The sequence below is a fragment of the Plectropomus leopardus genome, chromosome 10 (assembly GCF_008729295.1).
Source record: "Plectropomus leopardus isolate mb chromosome 10, YSFRI_Pleo_2.0, whole genome shotgun sequence".
NCBI classification, from domain to species: Eukaryota; Metazoa; Chordata; class Actinopteri; order Perciformes; family Serranidae; genus Plectropomus; species Plectropomus leopardus.
The window spans coordinates 28,405,579-28,426,739 of NC_056472.1; the positions used below are offsets into that span (position 1 = coordinate 28,405,579).

At 38.7% G+C, this 21,161-nt stretch overlaps 1 protein-coding gene across 1 annotated transcript in view; it reads right to left on the reverse strand.

Annotated features, from left to right (window-relative positions):
- cntnap5a (contactin associated protein family member 5a) overlaps nt 1–21,161 on the reverse strand; it is a 130,532-nt gene that overhangs the window by 64,510 nt on the left and 44,861 nt on the right. Inside the window, exons 4-8 of the mRNA XM_042494432.1 lie at nt 19,516–19,663; nt 13,383–13,586; nt 11,302–11,486; nt 8,185–8,328; nt 3,205–3,472 (exon numbers count right to left, since the gene is read on the reverse strand). Coding sequence (XP_042350366.1) covers nt 3,205–3,472; nt 8,185–8,328; nt 11,302–11,486; nt 13,383–13,586; nt 19,516–19,663 — 949 coding nt within the window. The remainder of the gene's footprint in view (nt 1–3,204; nt 3,473–8,184; nt 8,329–11,301; nt 11,487–13,382; nt 13,587–19,515; nt 19,664–21,161) is intronic.

Genomic DNA, 21,161 nt, shown 5'->3' on the forward strand with positions numbered 1-21,161 from the left:
TAGACACCCCAAATGACTGAGAAGTCAATCCTATCAAGGTAATGTCGGACTGCCTCTTCACTCGGCTTAATTAATCTGCAGTAAAACTTTAACTTACACTTTGTTATTGCAAACAACGAGTCGACTCCAGGTCAAACTGCTCATGTGCTGCAGCTCAGAGGCTGCCGGTCCCTCGTGCAGACAGGTAATTAAATACAGCTTGAGGTAAATTATATAAAAGGGAATATTGTCCCTTAGCTGCGGTTGTCTTCACCATCTATATTTCCCTGCAGCCCACCATCTGCTGAAAGTCTGGCTTCCCCAAACAATCACAGCTATCTGTGTTATATTTACTAAGCAATCCTGTACAGAGGATTGAACGATTTTTCCCCTTCAAAGTAATTCCAAGAAAATATTTTTTTTTTGGTTTATTGAGGACAAAGGTGTTAAAGTAAGTCGGATGAAATTACTTGAGCGAGCCAACACATGCAGTCTCCGCATCGTGGATTAAGATGGCACCGCCTTTCTGTGTACTTTGTCTCAGTCGAGCGAAGCACACAAACAGGCAGCCAGGTGGAGTCCATATTAGAAACAGGTCATTTTTGGGTCAGTATGTGAACGTATGGACTCAAGTTCTACTGTAAGTAAGATGAAAAAATGAAAAAAGTGCTATCATGTGTAACCCTTTGAAACCAAGGCAAACTGGTTTAATTTCTTTCTAAAACATGGGAATGAAGGCAGTAAGCAACTTGGTAAGAAATGCCCCACAAATTTCAAGAAATTAGTAAAAGGTGACAAAAAAAATCAGCATTTAGAAAAAGGAGAAAATAAAAAAATACAAATAATGTCCTTAAAACTATATTAATAACTGTTTTAAATTATATATTTGAAATATAGAAAAAATGTTGATAAAATATAGTAAATATAGTTCATTTCAGTTTTCAGCACTGTTTGGGAGCATTTTCCTGTTAATATGTTTAACGTTTCTTTTTCTTTTTGTGCTTATTTTTGGGTAATTTTATTGTCATTTTTAACAATTTCTTGTTCTGTTAAGTCGCTCATTGCCTCTTCCCTATGTTTTTGGCAGGAAATCAAACATATTTGCAGGTTTAATAGGGTTAAAGTCAAATTTAAGGTTATAAATCTTCAGTTTAGGATTGAGATTACATTACACCTCATGTATCTGAGCTGTGGTGCCTTTGCCATATTTCTGCTCTTTTTTTTCTCACAAGGTTTTTTAATTAATGCAGAAAACAAAGTCGGCAGTTCACTCAAAGGGGCCCTGTGGAGTTTTCTTGTAAACAAACAAAAGATATGTTTACATTTAGTGTTACTAAAACGTATAGGCCTGTGTATCCTTGGGCTCTACGGAATGAGCATATTTCATTCATCAATAAACATTTAAAAAGTGCAGTTTTAAAGGGACAATTCACCCAAAATGTCTGCCTTCTCTCCTATTTAACAAAACTGGGTGACACGTGGCTTGTGGTGCTCAAAGTGAAAAAAAAAAGTAAACTTGAAAAACTCAACAGCAATGTCTCTTTCCAGAAGAAAATCCACAGAGCTTGTTTAGATAGCAGTGGATTCAGGCTTCCTACTGCGCGGTCATGTGTTTGCAGAGTGCAGTTTGGTGAAAGAAAATAGTTCCTACGTGAAACTGCTCACAATAAAGTCTATGCATTATCTTGAGTAACAGGATATGATAACCAAAAAGAGACATTGCTGCTGACTTTTTCAAATGTTATTTTTTCTTCTGCTCTGAGCACCACAAGCCGAGTGTCATGTAGTTCCATTATATTGGAGAGAGGCAAGACATCTCTACAGCTGATAACTCCAACACAAAATACACGACAGGTAAGAGGAAGAATATGTACATTGGATTCTGGGGTGAACAATCCCTTTAAGTGCTTCAAATCCAGCATCGATTTTCTATTCATGCTTACTGGCCTCCTGTCGTCTTGTTCTCTGCCTTTGCTGATGCCTTACGGCGTATCTTGACGTGTTACAGTCAGCTGCAGAGGAGTCAGGGTTGAAATGGGGAGCTCCAAAATATTGTAATTTTAGGTACAACTGTTTACTGTATAAATCCATATTTTCTTTTATATTTAGGTTCCTAAAATAAATAACAGGCTTATAGTAAAACACAATAGGGCTCGGATGATATACTTATTCATGATTGAATACTATCATGATACTTTGGTGCAGATTCCTTATGGCTTTGAAACTTTTCACTGGAAGGACGACAGGCAGAAGCTCAGGCGATGGCCCTTCAGTCGCAGATGTAGCAACTGGAATAAAACTTAGTGACGAGCTCACGGGAGACTGGGTCTAATTTGTGCGACAGCAACTACCAAAAGTTTGCTGATCTGGTGAAGAAATTACACTGGGCTGGATGAATCTGAGTTGCTATTCCAGCAGCTGAAGGACCGCGTCCTCGCAAGAAAAATCAAAATTGATGAAACTAAAGTGTTTCAATTTTTTCCCCACATCTACTTTTCAATGTGCATGTATTTCGGATCATTTATGTGTAACAAACAAAATGCTGTCTGTTCCTGCAATGGCTTCCATGGGTGGGGGTGCATTTTAATGCACATTATGTGCGTGGGCATGTTCATAATTATCATGGGTTGCAACCAAAGTCTAGTCTGTAAAAAATGAATGCAAACTATTTTCTGTCGCTGGGATTTTTACTGTTTCTCAGTGGAGAGCTATCAATTAAAAGAAATGGTAATACTTTTCCAGGTTCTGTGTTTTCACTGGCTAAATATTCTCTGTATGAACTGAAATATAGTGATAGTATATTTTTGCAGGCAGGCGCATTTATGTATGTGCTCAAGGTCGGCTCCACAAGGAAGATTTAAATCAGAAAGCGTACGTGTCTCATCGCACAACATAAAGTGCATTTTAATATTTTAAATGTAAATTTTCAAAGATATATCTGTTTAATGCTTTTTATGTAAATTAATTGCTTGTGGGATTTAAAAGTGAACTGATCTGAGGAGATTATAAAATCCACTTAATCATAATCATTTATTCATGATAGAGCTTCTTTTTTTAACCACACACAAAAGGTAGAAACGCTGTTCGAATTCAGATAAATTGTAGATTTAAATCAGAGCAGTTAGAATTTTTTTTTTTTTTTTTTTGAGAGTGTATGAAATCAGGGACGGTCCTCACAAACACAGTTATCAGTGTGTTTTTTGTGTGTGTGGCCTTTTGACTCACCAACAGAGACCTCTGATTTCGGCCGTCCCGAGCCATGGAGGGTCAGTTGCAGCCGGCTGTTGCGGATCTGCAGCTCCAGTCTGCGGGGCTCCGGGCTCAGCTGCACAGAGAGCAGCAGCCCGTCCGGGTTCCACGTCCTGAACTGGAAGCGAACAGAGAAACCCCCCGTGGCAGACACTGCTGACGGGAGAGACAGGAAGCTGCTGCTGGAGCTCAGGAAAGTGCAGGCCACCAGCTGGGGCTGCGAACATGAGAAGGTCACGTTGCCCTGAAGGATGACAAAACCCAAGGACACAGATTTACACGTATGTTCAGCTACATGTCAGGACAAGCCGGTCTCTTGGGAGGTTCATTGTGACAAGTCTGGAAATAAATGTCATGCTGATTTGCAAGAAAAAAAGGGAACAGATGGTTAAAGAATCATGAGCAAAATCCCAATAATAATAATTAAAAGTGACCTTTCACCAGTTTAACTGAATTATTATGAAAATACAAATTCATAATGACGATATAAAAGGCTGACACATTTTGTAGTGGATGGTAAAACATCACACAGAAGAATAAAGGGATAGTTTGACATTTTAAAGATATGCCTATTTGTTTTCTCACTGAGAGTTTTTTATCTTTCTCTCGCTCTCATTTCTGTCTATTTAGAGTTATTGAGACAGTTAGCTTAGCTAGCACAAATATTGGAAACAGTTACTTAAATAATGTCAAATGAAGCCTATGAAGGCATAACAATAATTGTTTTGCACATCCCTGAAAATTTCATAAAGACTATTTTTCCCTGTGATATGTGGTTCAGAGGTTTTTTAAACTCCAAAAAAGCCAAAATGTGAAAAAGGCTAGATCTGAGATTAATCCACAACATTTATTTGCTTCAAACCAATATGGCAGGAGAGCCAAGATAAAAAAAAAACCCATTTACGTTTACATTTCAGTTTAATTCCGTGCAGTGCCGAGTTTGTGTTAGGTACATTCAAACACAGACTGGTCGTGTCTGCTAAGGTCAGAGTCCTATTAGTCCCGGCGCCTGCAGGGCACCACACAGCAATCACAGCTCTTTGACTCTCAATGTGATTCCCTCCCATCAACCTCAGGGAGATAGTCCCATTGAAATTCCATTACAGCTCCCATCATGACAGCCTCACTGCTTCTGTTGTCAGTAAAGGCCTTTTAACGCAGCAATCAGACTTTAAAGGCAGAGGGTGTCTCAGATGAGATGTGGCATGTGGATCTTCGGCTGACCTGTCTGATTTGTGAGGGAGGACGACTCTTCAAATGAATCCATTCACACACACTTGGACTTAATGATATGGTAGTTAGGATCACAATGGATGTCATAATTGTTTTTTAACGTTATTCTCGCCCTCCAGTTTCTGACCAGAATGCCGTAAATTTGAGTAATCAAATATCGTTAAAAATCAGCTGAGAGAAAAATGTCAAATCTTTCAGAAGGAAATTGAAGAACCCACTGGATGGACTGTCAAGTCATTTTGTACCTATGTATATTCATAGTCCCCAGATGATGTATCCTACTGACTTTGGTGATCCTCTGACTTTTTACCTAGTGCCTCCATGAGGTTTACATTTTTGGCTCTTGGTAAAGATTCACTATTAGATGAATTGCCATAACATTTTGTACTGACACTCATGGCCCCCAGATGATGTATAAGTCTAAATTCTTGCTTGTGTTGTACGTCGCTTTTGATAAAAGCGTCTGCTAAATGAAATTGTAGAATTGTAGAATAATGAATTTGGTGATCATCTGACTGTTTCTCTCATGTTACCATAAAGGTTGATATTTGTGGCTCTTAAAAAAGATTTACAACTATTGGATGGACTGCCAGGACATTTTGTACATTCATGGTCCCCAGATGATGAATCATATTTTTGGTGACCTTCTCACTTTTTCTATATGAGCACCATGAGATTGACATTTGTGTCTTTCAGTAAAGTTTCACAACAGCTATTAAATGAATAGGCAGCACATCTGGTGCACACATTTATGTTGCCCTAAATATGAATTGGAATCATTTTGATAATTGTGACTTTCTTTGGCGCCATCATCAAGTCAAAAATATAAGTTGTTCAATACTTTGGTATAAACCCTCCAGGATTTAAGATGCATTTTCTGGGATTGTTGCAGCCTAGAAAGTCAGAGATCACAGGAGCTTTGTGGAAAAATTGCGATGTATGTTACAATGTTTTTATTTATTTTTTTCTGTGATTACATAACAGGAACTTATAAAAAAGTGAAACTGAGATTTTTTTAATGGTGTAATTCATTAAAAATCGAAGGCAACTTGTTCCAGTGAGACTGGACTGCACTGTTCTGAGTCTGTGATCTATACTAACCTAACGTTACCACTAACGACAATAAACAATTTTCACCACACAATTATTTCAAGAGTTCACAACAACAATATTTGTATGATATCCATGAAAACTTTGAAAATGTTTTCTGTCAAAGAGAGAGCTGGTAGGCATAACTGCACAAAATGTTTGGTGAAAAGGCAACCAGATAATGTTTGGGCAGAGAGACAAATTGACAAACAAAGTTATTAACATGATAGCAATATTTCATTTAAAAATACTAGTTATTATCAATAGTGGTATATTGTGACACGTCTACCTCTAACCATGCATATTAATCTAACTCACCTTGATTCTTTCATCATGTGCAACAGATAAGGTCGCAACAGTCATGATGATTTGCTCTGACTGCTGTCTAAGCATTTCAGCCGGCAGCAGAAAAGTGTTTGTCGATTGATCTTGTTTGTGTTAGACCTCAATGTTGCACATGGTGCAAAACAGATCAGTCATTGAACATCATTGAATTGACTTGCACAGTCTTGAGCAGCAATTTTTGTTGGTAAATCTGAGATGTTTGTGTCACGGATGCCTGCATCAACCGCTTACCTCTGTCCCACAGAGGACATATATACAAGTACAATCAGCCCACGCTTATTTGTGTCATACAGCCATCAAAGGTTAATCTGTGGTTGTCATTCTCAGCTGTCAACACTTGGGTATGGATATTTATGGATATTTATGGCTCTTTCGTTCATATACTGTTAAACTTTGCAATTTCATTCTAAATGTGTTTACGGTAGTCTGACCTCTCGAGGTAATCGAACAAGAACTAAAAACTGCCTGTAATGCAGGGGACATATATGAATGTACATTCAGCGCACATTTATTTGTGTTCGACAGCTGTCATAGGGCACTCTCTGCTCGTCACTCTTGGCAGATTCTCTTAGCTCTATACACTCCACTGCAAAACCACAGAAAAGAACTAAATTGGAATATATGTAATTCAGTGTAATATATGCAATATATATGAGCCCGCACATGTGCACTCTCTCTTTCTCTCTCTTTCAATATCATTAAATCAGTTTCTGTCCCCAGTAGAGACTCTTTCTGTGTAAGATGGCTTTCAAATGGAAAAGTGGTTTCTCACATCTCAGAGCTTTTAAATGCAGTAATTGTGTTCACGAAAAGAGAAGCACAAGGACTCTGCCGAGCTGCAGGACAGACTCACCCTGGATCTACAGGGGAAGCTGGAGATTTTTCCTGACCTGCTACAAAGATCGTTTGTCTTTGTCAGCAAGAGAGACGACCAATAGGTCAATACATCGACCAATATTAGCATTTCACAGGTGTATTGGCGTCAGTAAAAGAAATTGTTACACAGAAATGCAAAAGATGTGTCTGAGGTCATTTAGAAACAATTATTACAAATATTGGATGTTTTACTCCATTATGTTTATCTGACAGATAGATGTCTGTATTTTTAATTTGTTTAATGTCTGGCTCAGTGCATTAATTGGTGTTTTCAATTCTAAATTCCTTCCTAATATTTATTTATTTTATTAAATGAAAATATAATTGAGGGTGGCACCTTGTACTTTATAGGCCCTATGTGATTGTTGTCCAACAATACTATTGGTATATGTATTTGTTTGTCAGATTGTCCTTTAGTTTTATTATTTTTTTCTTTGAGATCTCTTTAAGATTGCTAAAGTTTACATTAGCTCTTATTTGATTTTCATTTTTTTTCAGTTTGATCTTTTTTTTTTATTATTGTTTGATTTTTTATAATTTAAGATTTAACTTCCTTTTCTGCTATTCTATATGTGAGTCCGTCACAATATATGTTTAAATGTATTTAGTTATTTTCACTGTCATATCTTTCAAGTTTGTTTTTTTCATGTGGGTACTGCAAACACGTCATATGACCCACGTTACACATTTTCATTTAAACTCCTCTCCCAGGTGCATTTTATACCCCCATGAACAAAATGTAAAGGTATACTTTGCAGGATGGCAGGTCACTGTTTGAAATTCTCTTCAGCAAAAGTGAAAGTAAAGGTCAACCCCAGATTCTCTCTTGTTTGGCATTTCATATGGCTATTGTCCCAAAGGGTGATTTTTATTTAATTTTGTGCACACATGTTTTTATCATCTTGTGCATACAAAATAATAACTTGTGCGCACAAGATGAAAAAAATTCACCTTTCAAGACTTTAGGGTCTATGTGGTTTCACCTCGCTATAATTACAGGCATGTGGTTGCTACTTTTTTATAAAATCCTGACCCCACCTGAGCATTGCATGCTCATAAACATCCAGGACACGGACAATAAGAGGAAAATAAGAAAATACAGGTAGAGGGCAGAATCTCTGAAAAATAATACACCTCCCTACCGCCGCATCAATTTATTGATGAAGGATTTTTACTCACAATCAGAGCGCCTTGGAAGCTTTTCAGACTGCCAACCTACACCATGGATTTCTACATTAAGTAAGCTGGAAAGTCATTGTTTTTTATTCTTACTGTTTTCTGTAATTGCCTATAAAAAATCCAGTATCAGTCTGGTTCTATTGATCCAACTCAAGTTCCTCAGGACACATTTTCAAAAGGAAGATCTGACATATTCTACAGAACATGGGTACAACAGTGAACTGTGAAACTCACCACGCTGTGTATCTGTAGCTTGCGTCTCTTGGCAAGGTCTATGATATTGATTCCATTGTAGTACAGGTTTTCCATGCAGCCGTGGAAGTTCTTCCTCAGAAAGGTGCCAGGTTTACCGGGCAGTGGGATGCCTCCAAAACTCAGCTTTGATATAGGAAGAATAAAGAGCACAGGATGCAGACATTGATCCATTATAAACAAGAACAAGCTATTATTACATGCATGCAGTTGTATGCCTCCACAAACCAGTCAAGTTGCACAGTTGATAACCATGTCTATGAAAACATGGATGACTCAAACACATCTTCCTCCCCAGCAGGTGAGGGTGGGCAACCAAGATCAGTGTCACCAATTCAGTATCTGACTAAATGTCCCTCTTTCTGTTTCTGAGATATGATGTTGAATAATGGTGTCACGTCATCATTTTATCACATAGGACATTTGTGAGAAATTCTGTCACAATTAGCATATAAATTCTTGAGGTACAGCCACAAACATGACTTTTGACCTTAAACCACTAAAATTGTAATCTGTTCACTCTTGAGTCCAAGTGCCAATTTGTGCCAAATTTGAAGAAGCCCCCTTATTGCCTTCTTGGGATATTGTGTTCACCGGACAGAGATGGATGTAAGGTCACAGTGACTACTGACCACCGAAATCTAAACAGCCCAGTGTTTAGTCCAAATCAAAGTTTGCGCCAAATTTGAATAAATTCTCTCTAGGTGTTTTTGAGATATTGTGTTCACAAGAAAGCAGATGCAAGGTCACTCTGACCTTGGCCGTTGACCTATGACAAAATCTATTCAATTCATTTTTGAGTCCAAGTGAACGTTTGTGCCAAATTTGAAGAAACCCCCTCAAGGCATCCTTTAAACATGGCTGTTGCCGGTGCAGAGGCAAAAACATGTATATTCAGGAATGCTACAAATAAATTAAATGCACATTCTGTTTTGTATGTCTAACTATCAGCATGGTAAGAACATAACAGTCTAAAAATACACACACACACACACACACACACACACACACACACATATTCTCACCAGTTGCTGCATGAACAGCTGAGCCACTGATTCAGTAAGTGAGAAAACAACACCCACTCACTGGATCCAAACATACAGTGTGGATACAGTGCTCTGGTCTGGGGCTGTTTTTCACGGTATTGCGTTTTCGTTCCGACAAAGGGAAATCTTAATGTTAGAGCAGTTTGGGAAAGATGTTTTCATTTTTCAACATGACAATGCCCCCGTGCACAATAAGAGGTCCTGAAAAAATGGTTTTCCAATTTTGGTGTGCAAGAACTTGGCTGGTCTGCACAGAGGCTATCAAACACCTTGGGGATGAACTGGAACTCTGACTGCCAGCCAGACCTTATCACCCAGCATCATGTGTTGGACCTCACTCATGCTGTTGTGGCTGAATGGAAGCAAATCCCTGCAGCCATGGTCTAAAATCTGTTTTGAAAGGCTTCCCAGAAGAGTGGAGGCTGTTAAAGCAGCAGATTAAGGCCTGTTTTGGAAAAGCATGACTGCCAGTCACATGCCAGCATAATGTTCAGGTGTCCAAATACATCTGGTCAATCTAGGAATATGTATATATGTATATATGTACATATGCTGTATTTTAACATATCTCTGAAGATGATATTTAGCAGAGTCACAACTCCTCACTTTCAGGCTGCTCTTTGGGAAAAAATCGAGTTGTCCTGTCCACCTGGAGAAGACAAGCATCTACAGACCTAGTGAAGGTCTGAATGAGCTGCCGGAGGAACAGAGATTTTGCCTAGTGAGGCTCCAAGATAATGTTATCCTCTGCCTTCTGCTTAGAGGTGGTGAAGTGGCGTAAAGTGGCAGCTCACAGCCACTTAATATGAGACCTTTTTGTTGCTATTCTGTTGCTAGGGTAACAGCTTTGGTTGCCATTTACTTCCTGCCAGGTACTGCTTTCATGAACAGGGCTCGTACTTTGACCTCTTTAAAATGGTTTTGTTTTTAAGTTTGACACGGTCTCTGGCTTCATCTAATGTTGTCAAGAAATGCTGTTGCACATTTCTAATCTGTCGTTAGCGTAGTTACCTCACAGCAGCTCAGAGGGCTAACTTGGCTTGTTTATTTTATGACACAAACGTTGCTATTGTCAAAATTGTCCAGCAGAACCGTGTTCAAAAAATCTGGCGATTCAATTAAATGTTGCTGGGGGAAAAAAAAGAAAAAGAAAAAAGGATCAAATACCCTAATAATAGCATTGACCAGCCAAATCTGATTCCAGTTCTGAGTCAAACCCAAATAATATTTGTGTCAGCAAAAGAAACCACTGTGGCCCAAAAAGCATTTTCCCTGTTGTAAAAGAAAAAAAATGTTGACAGGACACCTCAAACTTCACACAAGGTCATTTCAGAATCTTTCTATTACGGTTTTTGGAGCCACAGGGTTTTTATATTTGTAAGACTTTCCTTTAGCTGAGGCATAATATTAACATTTATGGAAATACAGACACAAAACAGATCTTTGTGTAGACGAGCATCAGGCTGGAAACTCATGTAAAAGAGTATTAAATATGCACTTGATGGCTACATAAATTATCCGCCTGTTATACTGTATGCCTATTTACAGCTGCTGAACTATGATTGGACAATCACTGCCCGGGGGAGGGGTCCCAATAATAATAAAAGGGAATATCTCATAATCATTTTTTTTTAGAATATAGTTTGAATATGTAAAGAATACCAGGATACTGGAATTTAAACAAAGAATAATGATAAAGTTTTTATAGCATTCATGTGCAGTCACATAACCTTAAATGCTGTGCCAAAGCCTGTAGAGGTTGACAGTCCTCTTGGCAGCCTTTTATTCCTTTGAGAAAACAAAAATAACTCATCTCTGTCGCATTTCTGTTCCTCTCTTCTGTATCATTCATTATGGAGACGTCATTTCAAAACATGCCTCTTCCCAAGGGCTTACCGTACATCGACTAGACTCTGTTTACTACAGCACTCCAAGGCTTATCACTCTGTCATTAATGATAGGGTTGCCTGGCCCTCGCTAGATGAATTCATTACGGGATATATTCACATTTACAGAGCTGCAGTTATGTAATTTAATCATCCAGTGGACTCACCTCATAGTCCACCTCCAGTGAGTGCCCTTCTCCTTTAGTTTGGAAGTGCTGTGTGTGGGAGTCCACTGTGAGGTTAACCTGCTTGTTGAAGCGCTCTATGTGAACAGAGTGCCACTGCTGGTCATCCAGCAGACTGCCCACAGTGACAGCAACACGGCCGCTGCTGAACCTCAGCCTGCTGTCGTCTGTAGGAAGAAAAAAAAAAACAGCAGGAACGCAGTGAGCTGCTTTACATCTTCCACAGTGAACCTGTAAATGTGTGAGGGCAGACTGGCAGGTGTCCAACACAGGCAATAAAACCAACAATTATGTCCAATCCCTTCACTGAGATGATGTATGCTACAACAGATACCAGTAATTGAGACGCTTAAATGGTTATTCGCACAATGAATTACTCTGTCAACAGGAAAATACTTATAATTTAGATATTTTGTTTAAGTCATCTGGCTGGTTTAAACTTTCTTATTATCTCTTTTTATATTGCGATTCAAATGCCTTTGCTTGGAAAGCAGCATCGGATTAGACAACTAAATCTCTACAATTAAATGTTGGCATTGTACATCTCTACAAACCACAGCTTATTTAGATTTGATTGCTATTATAAAGTGCATATATAAGTAGGTCCATACCTAAGATTTTTTACTTAAATTAAAGTTTTGATTATTTTTCAATATATCAATTTAACAACCTGTGGATCTACAGCTGCAAAGGAGCTGTAGCTCGACAAGCTTTAAAAGTGAGCTGTAAAATCTTAAAAATCAATTCTAAATGGAACAGGGAGACAAAGGAGAGAAGTCAAGATTGGATGCGATGTATGATATGTATGATGTCATCTGTTAAAACTGGTAAAGGCTTTGCTGCTGCAGTCTGAATTGGTAAAAGATGAGAGAGAGTGACTTATGGTTGATGCCAGAAAGGGTTAAGTAAAGTTAAGTTAAATGACTTTTCCAAGTTTGAGTGTGAGAGCATTGATTTAATTTTTGAGATAGTTCCTTTATGCAGGGAGCCAGACTGGACAACTTTTTTTGATATGTGGCTGGAAGCTTTGATCAAAGTCGAATATTACTCCCAGACTTCTGTCAGTGGGCTTCACATTAGCCGACAAGGGACCAAGGCCACTCTCAATGGGGCTGATAGCGTTTGGAGGACTGAACAATATGATTTCTGATTTTGAGTTATTAGGTTGAAGGAAATTTTGTGCCAGCCCAAGGATGAAGAATGGGCCTCGCCCAGAAAAGGTTTAAGTTGTTGATATAGGAGATCCCAGTGGCGGCACAGTAGTCTTTCAGCCAGAAGTGTCGAGCAAACAGTCTGGACCTCCTCTTGTTTCCTCTGATGTGGGAGGGGATGAGACCTGAGGTGATGATCCTGTTACCGATGTTCAGAAGTGAACTGAGGAGTGACTGAAAGTCTCCTGTTGTTTGTTTGTCTCAAAAAGTGGTCTGCAGTGCTCCAAAAGCTTGGCAGCACCTAGGTGACATGCAGACTACTCGCCCAGGTGACATGCAGGCTACTCGCCCAGGTGACATGCAGGCTACCCCCCAAGGTGACATGCAGGCTACTCGCCCAGGTGACATGCAGGCTACCCCCCAAGGTGACATGCAGGCTACTCGCCCAGGTGACATGCAGGCTACTCGCCCAGGTGACATGCAGGCTACTCACCCAGGTGACATGCAGGCTACTCGCCTAGGTGACCTGCCTAGGTGACATGCAGGCTACGCACCAAGGTGACATGCAGGCTACTCGCCCAGGTGACATACAACTTCTCATCCAAATATGGTCATTTTCAGCACCAAAAAAACAAGATGGCAACGGCTGAATGCCGAACTTGAGGCTTCAAAATGGTACCGTGACAGTCTCACGGTAGCTGCCTAACAAACTTAGCAATTTGAAGACACTACTTCTCTGGTATGTTGTTAAAAAAAAACACTGCCATCATTACTTGGTGGAACTGAGGTGAGACGTCCAAATGACAACCACCACATTGCTGCAGCACCTCTCAATCGTGACTGTGAAACTAAAGTCTGGTGGAAATAAAAAATTGATTTTCAGGAGAGCGAGGCTGGGAAAGAGCAGTTCACCTAAGTTGAGGTAGAGGTCCAATCTTCCTCGGTGAAGCTCCAGGGTGATGTAATCTCCTCTCTGCCCCTCTCCGTGCAGTAACACACCCTCGGCCTGATGGCTCTTGAAGCGCAGAGAGATCACGTCTTTCACCGTAGACATGGACTTCTGGTTGAACCGATACAGCAAGGAGCTTCTGCCGTCAAAGTCTGCCACGTATGACTCTAAAAGAGGGAAAAAAATAAATCAGTATTGCTCTTTTAATGAAATACAAGAAAAATGTCCTACATGTAAGCTGTACTTTCTAAGCTGTACTTTCTTTAAAAATGTAGCTTCTACAGTGTCATGATGTGGAAAAAAATCTCTTAAAGTATATTGTGTTATGAGATGAATTCATTGTCAACAGGCTCTTTCATTTTGAAAATAATTTGCCATTTCATATTACTGTTTATTATTTAATTACATGCATGTTAAAACAGAAGACAATTTGCAACGGTAAATAACAAATGTTTATTGTGTCCCTAAGGAGGCAAAGATGAGAACCTAATCTATTAGGAGATGGTATTAATTCGGTTGATGCTAGTATTGACACTAAAATCAAGATTTAGTATCGTTTTATGTATGTTTGGGATCGATGCACCCACCCCTGATGAAATGCCATTTAATTTAAGGCATAAAATAACCACCGGCTGCAATAATACGTATTAAATTCAATTTATTTTTTAATATAACACCACAATAATCCACACAGCATTACCAACATCAAAACAACCAAACAATTAAAAATTTATTTAAGGAGCAGTAACAGTCGGCACAGCCTTTCCACAGGGAAGACAAAACCAAATAATTGCACAGGTTTATCTGTCTGTATACAGTCTGTCGTGCAGCTCTGTTGATCACTGTAATGCAGCAGCGATCTGAGTGAGAAAGGAAAAGAGTGCTGCACCTGAACCAGCTACCTCACTGTCAACATGGAGAGAATCTCAATCTCTACTGCACTCTCTGTTTCACGCTAATCACACATGTACAGTTGTTTTCAGGCAGTCCTGAAGAGCAGATGTGGGATCAGTGGCAGTGTCACCTCTATATAATCCTGCTTCGCACTCCTGCATAGATTACAGGCTGTAATGCAGCAGAGCGAGCTGCATGGCAACGCAACCTTTCTCAGTGTGTATTGGAGGATTTCTGCTTTCATTGGGAACTACGCCCATTTTCAAAATTCAGTAATATTATTCATATGGTCTAAGAAAGTCCTAAAATATTAGCTAAAAGGAACTCTATCCCAAAACCAAAAAATGGGGTTCTAAAATTCATATTTGTGATGTCATAGGGTTTGTCTGGAAGTCTGGAGCTGCTCTATAAACAATGAATGGTAAAACATATATATATATATATATAGTGATAGATAGATAGATAGATAGATAGATACACATACTAGATAAAACAGCAGCCAGGGGAGAGTGGGGAGTATATGGGTACATTTTCTTTTTCAGAACTGAGAACGCTACAATGGAATAAAAGTCATTTGAGTATCAAAAGGTAAACAAACATTATGTGAGTCCACAAAACCAGGCTCCTATTCATTGTCTGTGGAGCAGCTCCAGACTTTATGACATCAAAAGTTTTCTTCTCATGTAAACTAATATTTATTGAGGCCATGGAAACAACACATCGGAGTTCCTAATTTAAGCGGTGTTCCCCTTGTCTGCTACATTGTAGTTAATCTGGTATTTTCAGTAGTTTTTAACCTGACGTGAATCCAAAAACATACTGACTGAAGAAGTACCGAATCAGTTTTATACCTGCTTATCCATTATGAAATCTATAAGGCCCTGTTATGCTCCCAGAATTTTTTTCCTAGAGGTGACCAGATAGGGCAACTGAAAATCTTTGGGTAACACACCTCAAATAAAAACCATAACTGAATTTTAGGAATGCTATTTTGCTGTTGTAGTATCCAGGCCAGTTGAAAACTATGTCAATATGAGAGTTAAGAAATCGCATACTGATATTCTTTAGTTTCTCATTTTACAGTTTTAAGTTCCACAACAATCCTGTTTTAATGTGTTATGTATCTGTACATGTTAGTGGCTGGCAAATAAATTACTCATCAAATAGACTGGTTGTAATTTTTCTTAAAAAGAAAAACATATAGTTTTAATTTGAAAGAGTCCATTGATTGTAAGGAACATAAACTCACAGCTTTGATTCTTTGTTCGAACTCGACTGCGCTTGACACGACCTGGTTCAAGCTGGGCTGTAATTTCTTAACATTCCCTTGAGCTTGAACCAGGTTGGGTTTAAGCTTATTTTCTTATTTAAATATAAAAAGAAGAATTTTTAAAGCCACATTATGTAACAATTTGGTTGTATGTGCTTTGGTGCCCTCTGAAGGTCTCTGAGTGCAACACCACAGTCGTAAAACACACGACACGCTGTTACTCCTCCCCTAATAAAAAACATTCATTTGCTGACAAGCTGAGGAATACAGAGATGTTATGAGAGGCCAAAAAACATGGTAACTGAGAGGGCACAGTAGAATTACACAATTTTTCCTCACGTTTGTCTCCGCTAGCGTCTACATCTCATTGTTTGCAAACTGTTTGTACGTGGAGTATGAGTGTATTCAAGTGAACTGTTGCCACGATGTCTATACGATGCTAAAAGGCTTCATTAGAAAGGGTAATTTATTACACATTAGTTGATTAGGTTTGTAAGCTTACAAACTTTTAAAGCTAACTTGTAGACAGAACAGAGACAGAGAAGACTTTTTTGGCATAAAATGGAATTATTTATTCAGCCTGAGACATAACTTCACAGACTGACTCGAGCCTCTGAAGCTCTGAATAACGGACTTTTGGTTGATGCAAGAAAGGATAACGTCAAATTCCAACAGTGCTCAGAATACACCCCGGTGCTTAAAATGAAAACACACCCCACAAATAGAGACGTCTGTTACCACACTGCAAAGGCTTCAGTTGTTTTTTGTTTTTTTTACAGTGGGAATTATGGTTTCTTATTGGGATTACTGGTATTGCTTGTTGGTACTGCTGTTGTGGCTCTGGTTTGGGTCGAGCTTGGACAGAAACTATGCAGGTCAGTGTTGGGTCTGACATAATTTTTTTTAGGCCTGACCATAACTCTGGCCCAAGGAGCCACTTTCTGAAAAAAAAACAGGTTCTGAATGTTGTGAAATATACTGGGGAATGCTTGTTGCACTGTTATTATTTATGATAAACAATGCTATGGGGTTAAGTACGCAATCAACGCTGTTCAAGAACCCTCAGTTCTGTATATTAATTCAGACAATGTGAGTACAAATACACAAACCTGGCTCCCACCTAGAGCCAACGTTTCATTATTACATCATTTCCCTAAAATCTAAATGAAACGTAAAAAAAAATTATGCATCAGAGACCTCCTACAACATCCGAAAGGTCAATCTTTTTTGCTCATTTTTGCCTATATTTGGTCTTTAGAGGGTTAACACACTTGGCCAGTGTGTGGTGGTTGAGCATCATAAAACTGATCAGTGTGGGCTATTCTGGCAGCGTTTCACAGTGCATTAATCCACTGGCTCATCTAGTTAGTGCTGCTTCACAATGCGTGGGAGAGGTGTGTCAGTGAATCCCTATTACATGTATTTTATTGAGGATTGCTCAGGATATAAATGTTACTGTGTGTCTCAACAGCGTCTCTCTGTTCTGTACAGTCACAGAGGTCCAGTTTGTTCTTACATCTCATCTCAGTTATGAGTATGGAAGTATTTTAATATAATATTTTATGATTTAATCTTTTAAGAGAATAACTGAATTATATTCTTTCAAGAATTCATTATCTTAAGATAATTAACTGTGGTCATGAAGCCAGGCATTAAGGGCATCGCATGCCGGCGGTATGAGATGCACTTAAATCAGCAGCTTCTTGGCGTGCCTCCTCAAAGACCGATGCTTCAGAGAAGCAGCAGTTATCACATATGTTCCCAAGATTGGCACATCCAGGCTACCGTGCCTTGATTACTTCTTCAGTCTGAGAGGCACATCTGGTGTGTGCTTCACTGAAGGCAGCCCATGTGTGCTGCACTTTGCTTCTCCTTTGTCATTTTTACTGTGCCTGTTATGTGGGACACCTTTTTCTGTCATGGCAGAGAACAAAAGGAACAGAGCGCAGTGTTAAATATCTCAAGATATTTTACAATTAATTTGGTAAATTATGAATACACACAATATATAATGAGTCAGGGTGACGATGAAGTAGTAACTGGAAAGATTAACGAACGAAAACATTAAAATGTTGGTATTTCAGGGTCTTAGTGCTGGGATGTGATATGAGTCTAGATATCGTCTTACATATATGAAATCGTAATATTATAGATGTTGTCTTTTCCCGGTTTTAAAGGCCATATTACAGTAAAATGATGAAACTGGACTGTTTTGGCTGTTCTGTTATTTGCCTCGACCCACTTAGTCATTATGTATGTACTCAAATTTGATTCCATCATTCTGGAAAGGGCAAATAATATGATGGTAATACATGTCTATTTTACCCAAAGTTGCTTGATAGTATTTATGCATATTTCTCTTCAAATGTATTCATATTATTGTATTATTGTCGATGAGACTTCTTGTTTTTTTTTTTTTTCATTTTTACCTCAGTCAATATTCATTCCTAACACGCCAGACGTTTCATTGAATTTTAACACAGCGTTCAATAACACCCTACTAAGTATCCATGGTTATCTAAACAGATGAAAATAAAAAGAGCTGAGAAATACATGTGGCATTAGGAAGTCCACCTGAAATACATAAAAGTGGGTTTAGTTTCTTTGAAAACCTATTTATTAATTAAACTACATAGACCCATTCATACATTTATATACATTTGTTTATATATTTATTTCCCCATTTATTTATTTCAGAATTAATTTCATAGGCATACGGCTTAACTATAATTTAGCTAAAAATAAAAGAGAAAGAGAGGGAAAGAGATTAAAAGTAGGCTATGATATGAGTATGTGGAAATATGTTTCATAAAAAATAATATGCTGCTATTAAGTCAATTTGATGCTTTGGAAGCACAATTGCACTGCAGATGAATATTAACTTATTGGAACATTTTTTCTTTTTTATTGCTCTTTTTAATCTTTTGGCTTTTTGTTTGTTTGTTCTCTGTACATATTGTACATGTCTTTATTATTATTATTGTTTCATTTTATTCTACGTTAAGTGCCTTCCTTTGTATATATATATATATTTGCATTGTTTTGCTCTTTTTAACGAATATATCATTCAGTTGCTGCTGTAACAAAACAATTTCCCTCAGGGGATTAATAAAGTATTTCTATTCTATTCTAATATTAGGTTAGAAAATACAGCATTTGACAATTTAATGTGACTTCTGGTATAAACCACGCCCACTTCCGGTGGCCAATCCAAATACAGACACAGAGAGGGATAATTTTGTTGGATGAAGAGATACAAATATAGACAATGGTGTCTCAGTAAATCTCCAATCTCCACGTTAGTGATAATTATTTCAAAATTATATCAAAATTCTTATTGTGCAAATATTTCGTGGAGCACCAACAGTCAACCCTACAATATGGTAGCAATATCGATTTTGAGGTACTTGGTTAATAACACAGATTTGCTATTTAAACTAGCACAGACCTTCCAGGAGTTTTCCTCAGTTTGCTGTTTAGTAAATAAAATCTATAAAGCCGCTTAAAGTGTTTTCACTCTGCATGTTCAAAATGATATCCTCTTTAAATGTGAAAAGATGATACTAAGTGACAACTCAAACCCAAGGCCCCAGTATCGCCAGATGTTTCAACATTTGTCTTAAGCTACTGACACACTGCATCTAATTTCAAGTCTTATTCTGGGAGTGTTTAATGTGAAGATTACTGTGCATATATGTTTCACACCGAGGCTGTCAGGTTTTTGATTAGTAATTTCAGTGCTGTCTGGAGTATCAAACAGCGTAAAAACCAAGTGAAGAGAAAATAGTCCTCATTACTCTCCATCAAGAAAGTGGAGCTGCAGAGCCAGATGTATAAATGAACAAACCCTTGTAGGTGGTGTAACCACAGAGGTTTGATGTGTGCAGTCTGAGTGCTTTCAGAGTGGTAACTGCACGGTGTGTGTTACTCACTGTAGGAGCATCCGTAGACCTCCACTCTGAGGCCCATCCAGCCGCTGGGGTTCCAGTCGAGAGGGATGAAACGAAGGAAACGTGTTCTCACTGGATGGGACAGCTTATTCTGGACGACACCCTCTGAATTCACATTTCCGACAAATTTCTGCAGAACCAAAAAGAAACAAAGATTGTTGTTATGACCAAAGGCTCCACCGCACTACAACAAAATGACCTCAGATCCAAAATGACTGTCAAACAGAAAGTTCAAATCAAAACGTAAAAATACTAAACCCAACAAACAGATCACTGAAAACATTAGTGGCGTCCTCTTCAGCTTAGCTGTAATGTTACCTCGCTCAGTGGTGCTAAGTGAATGAGGAGTAGATGCCGCTTCCTTCTGCGCAGTGATACGTTTGGTGGGTATAGTTTGGTAGAAGGAAAGTAGTTCCTAAAAACTGCTCAGAGCAAGGTCTGTGGATTTTCTTGAGTAACCGGGTCATTATTTCAGGAGCAAGATACTGCTGCTGAGTTTTTCAGATAGGGGTCTTAGTGGCTAACAACTTATTTTTTAACCACTAAGAATAATTTTGGCTGGTTAAGCACATTGGTCTGAAGGTAAAATTTTCTACTGTTAACTGGACTGCACATTATTTGGGTCTGGTGGGAGCTAGAGAGCAGCGTCGCTTATTTGCTGACGACGGTAAAATGGTAATCGATGAATGGTGAACATGTTGGCTAGCATCCGACCCCCCCCCCCCCCCCCAACTCAACAAGTCATCCTGGTGAGTAAAGATGCTCAATTTTGAGCCCCAAACCCCTTCAGCATTGTTAACTATGTTAGCCCAGCTAGTGGTACTAGCATAGTAAGCAATGATAAAAGGGGTTGTGGGTTGTGTGATTTTGCAGCAACACTATTCCACCACAGGAACAGCTTTACCAGCGGTAATTGCAAAATAAGCGGTGCTGCTAACTAGTGTGCGCTTCTGTGGTGCTGCATGGTACTATATAACTGTATTTCCACAATCAAAAGTGGGATGTATTTGGACAAACTATTCACAATGAACAAAATAGATCCATATGACTTGGCAGCCTAGGGTTGGATTACAGACTCAGATGCACTATATCCACTTATATACCTGGACATTGCAAACTATCTCGTTTTTGGACTGAGTGCACACTTTGGTAGTAGATAAATCAGAGCGCATACCTCACAAGGTGGTGCCCCCATCCCACATGGCATTAAAGACCTTCACATTCTCTATACTAAACTAACTCCAACTGGCTTAAATCTAAAGATTATTGCTTGGATGTAAGTGTGATGATTGTACTTTTTGCACCACATCAGATACTATAACTAATCCCAGTAGCTCCAGCAGATGGAATATCAAAGTACAATCATTGAGCGGTGCTAAAACTCACTGAGTCATCGAGCGCTGGACAAAAAAAAGGCCTCATGTATTTCACTCATCATTCACTTATCATTTTATTAGAAATTAATTGGTTAGTTATTGGTAAATATTGAGAGTAAAATTAACTGAAACTGACGTGCCTATTTTCAAATGTATATTTTTGCTGCTGTGAGCACCATAAACCATGTGCCATTTAGTTTTTTGTTAAATTAGAGGTAAGGCAGGCATCTCTACAGCCGATATCTCCCACAC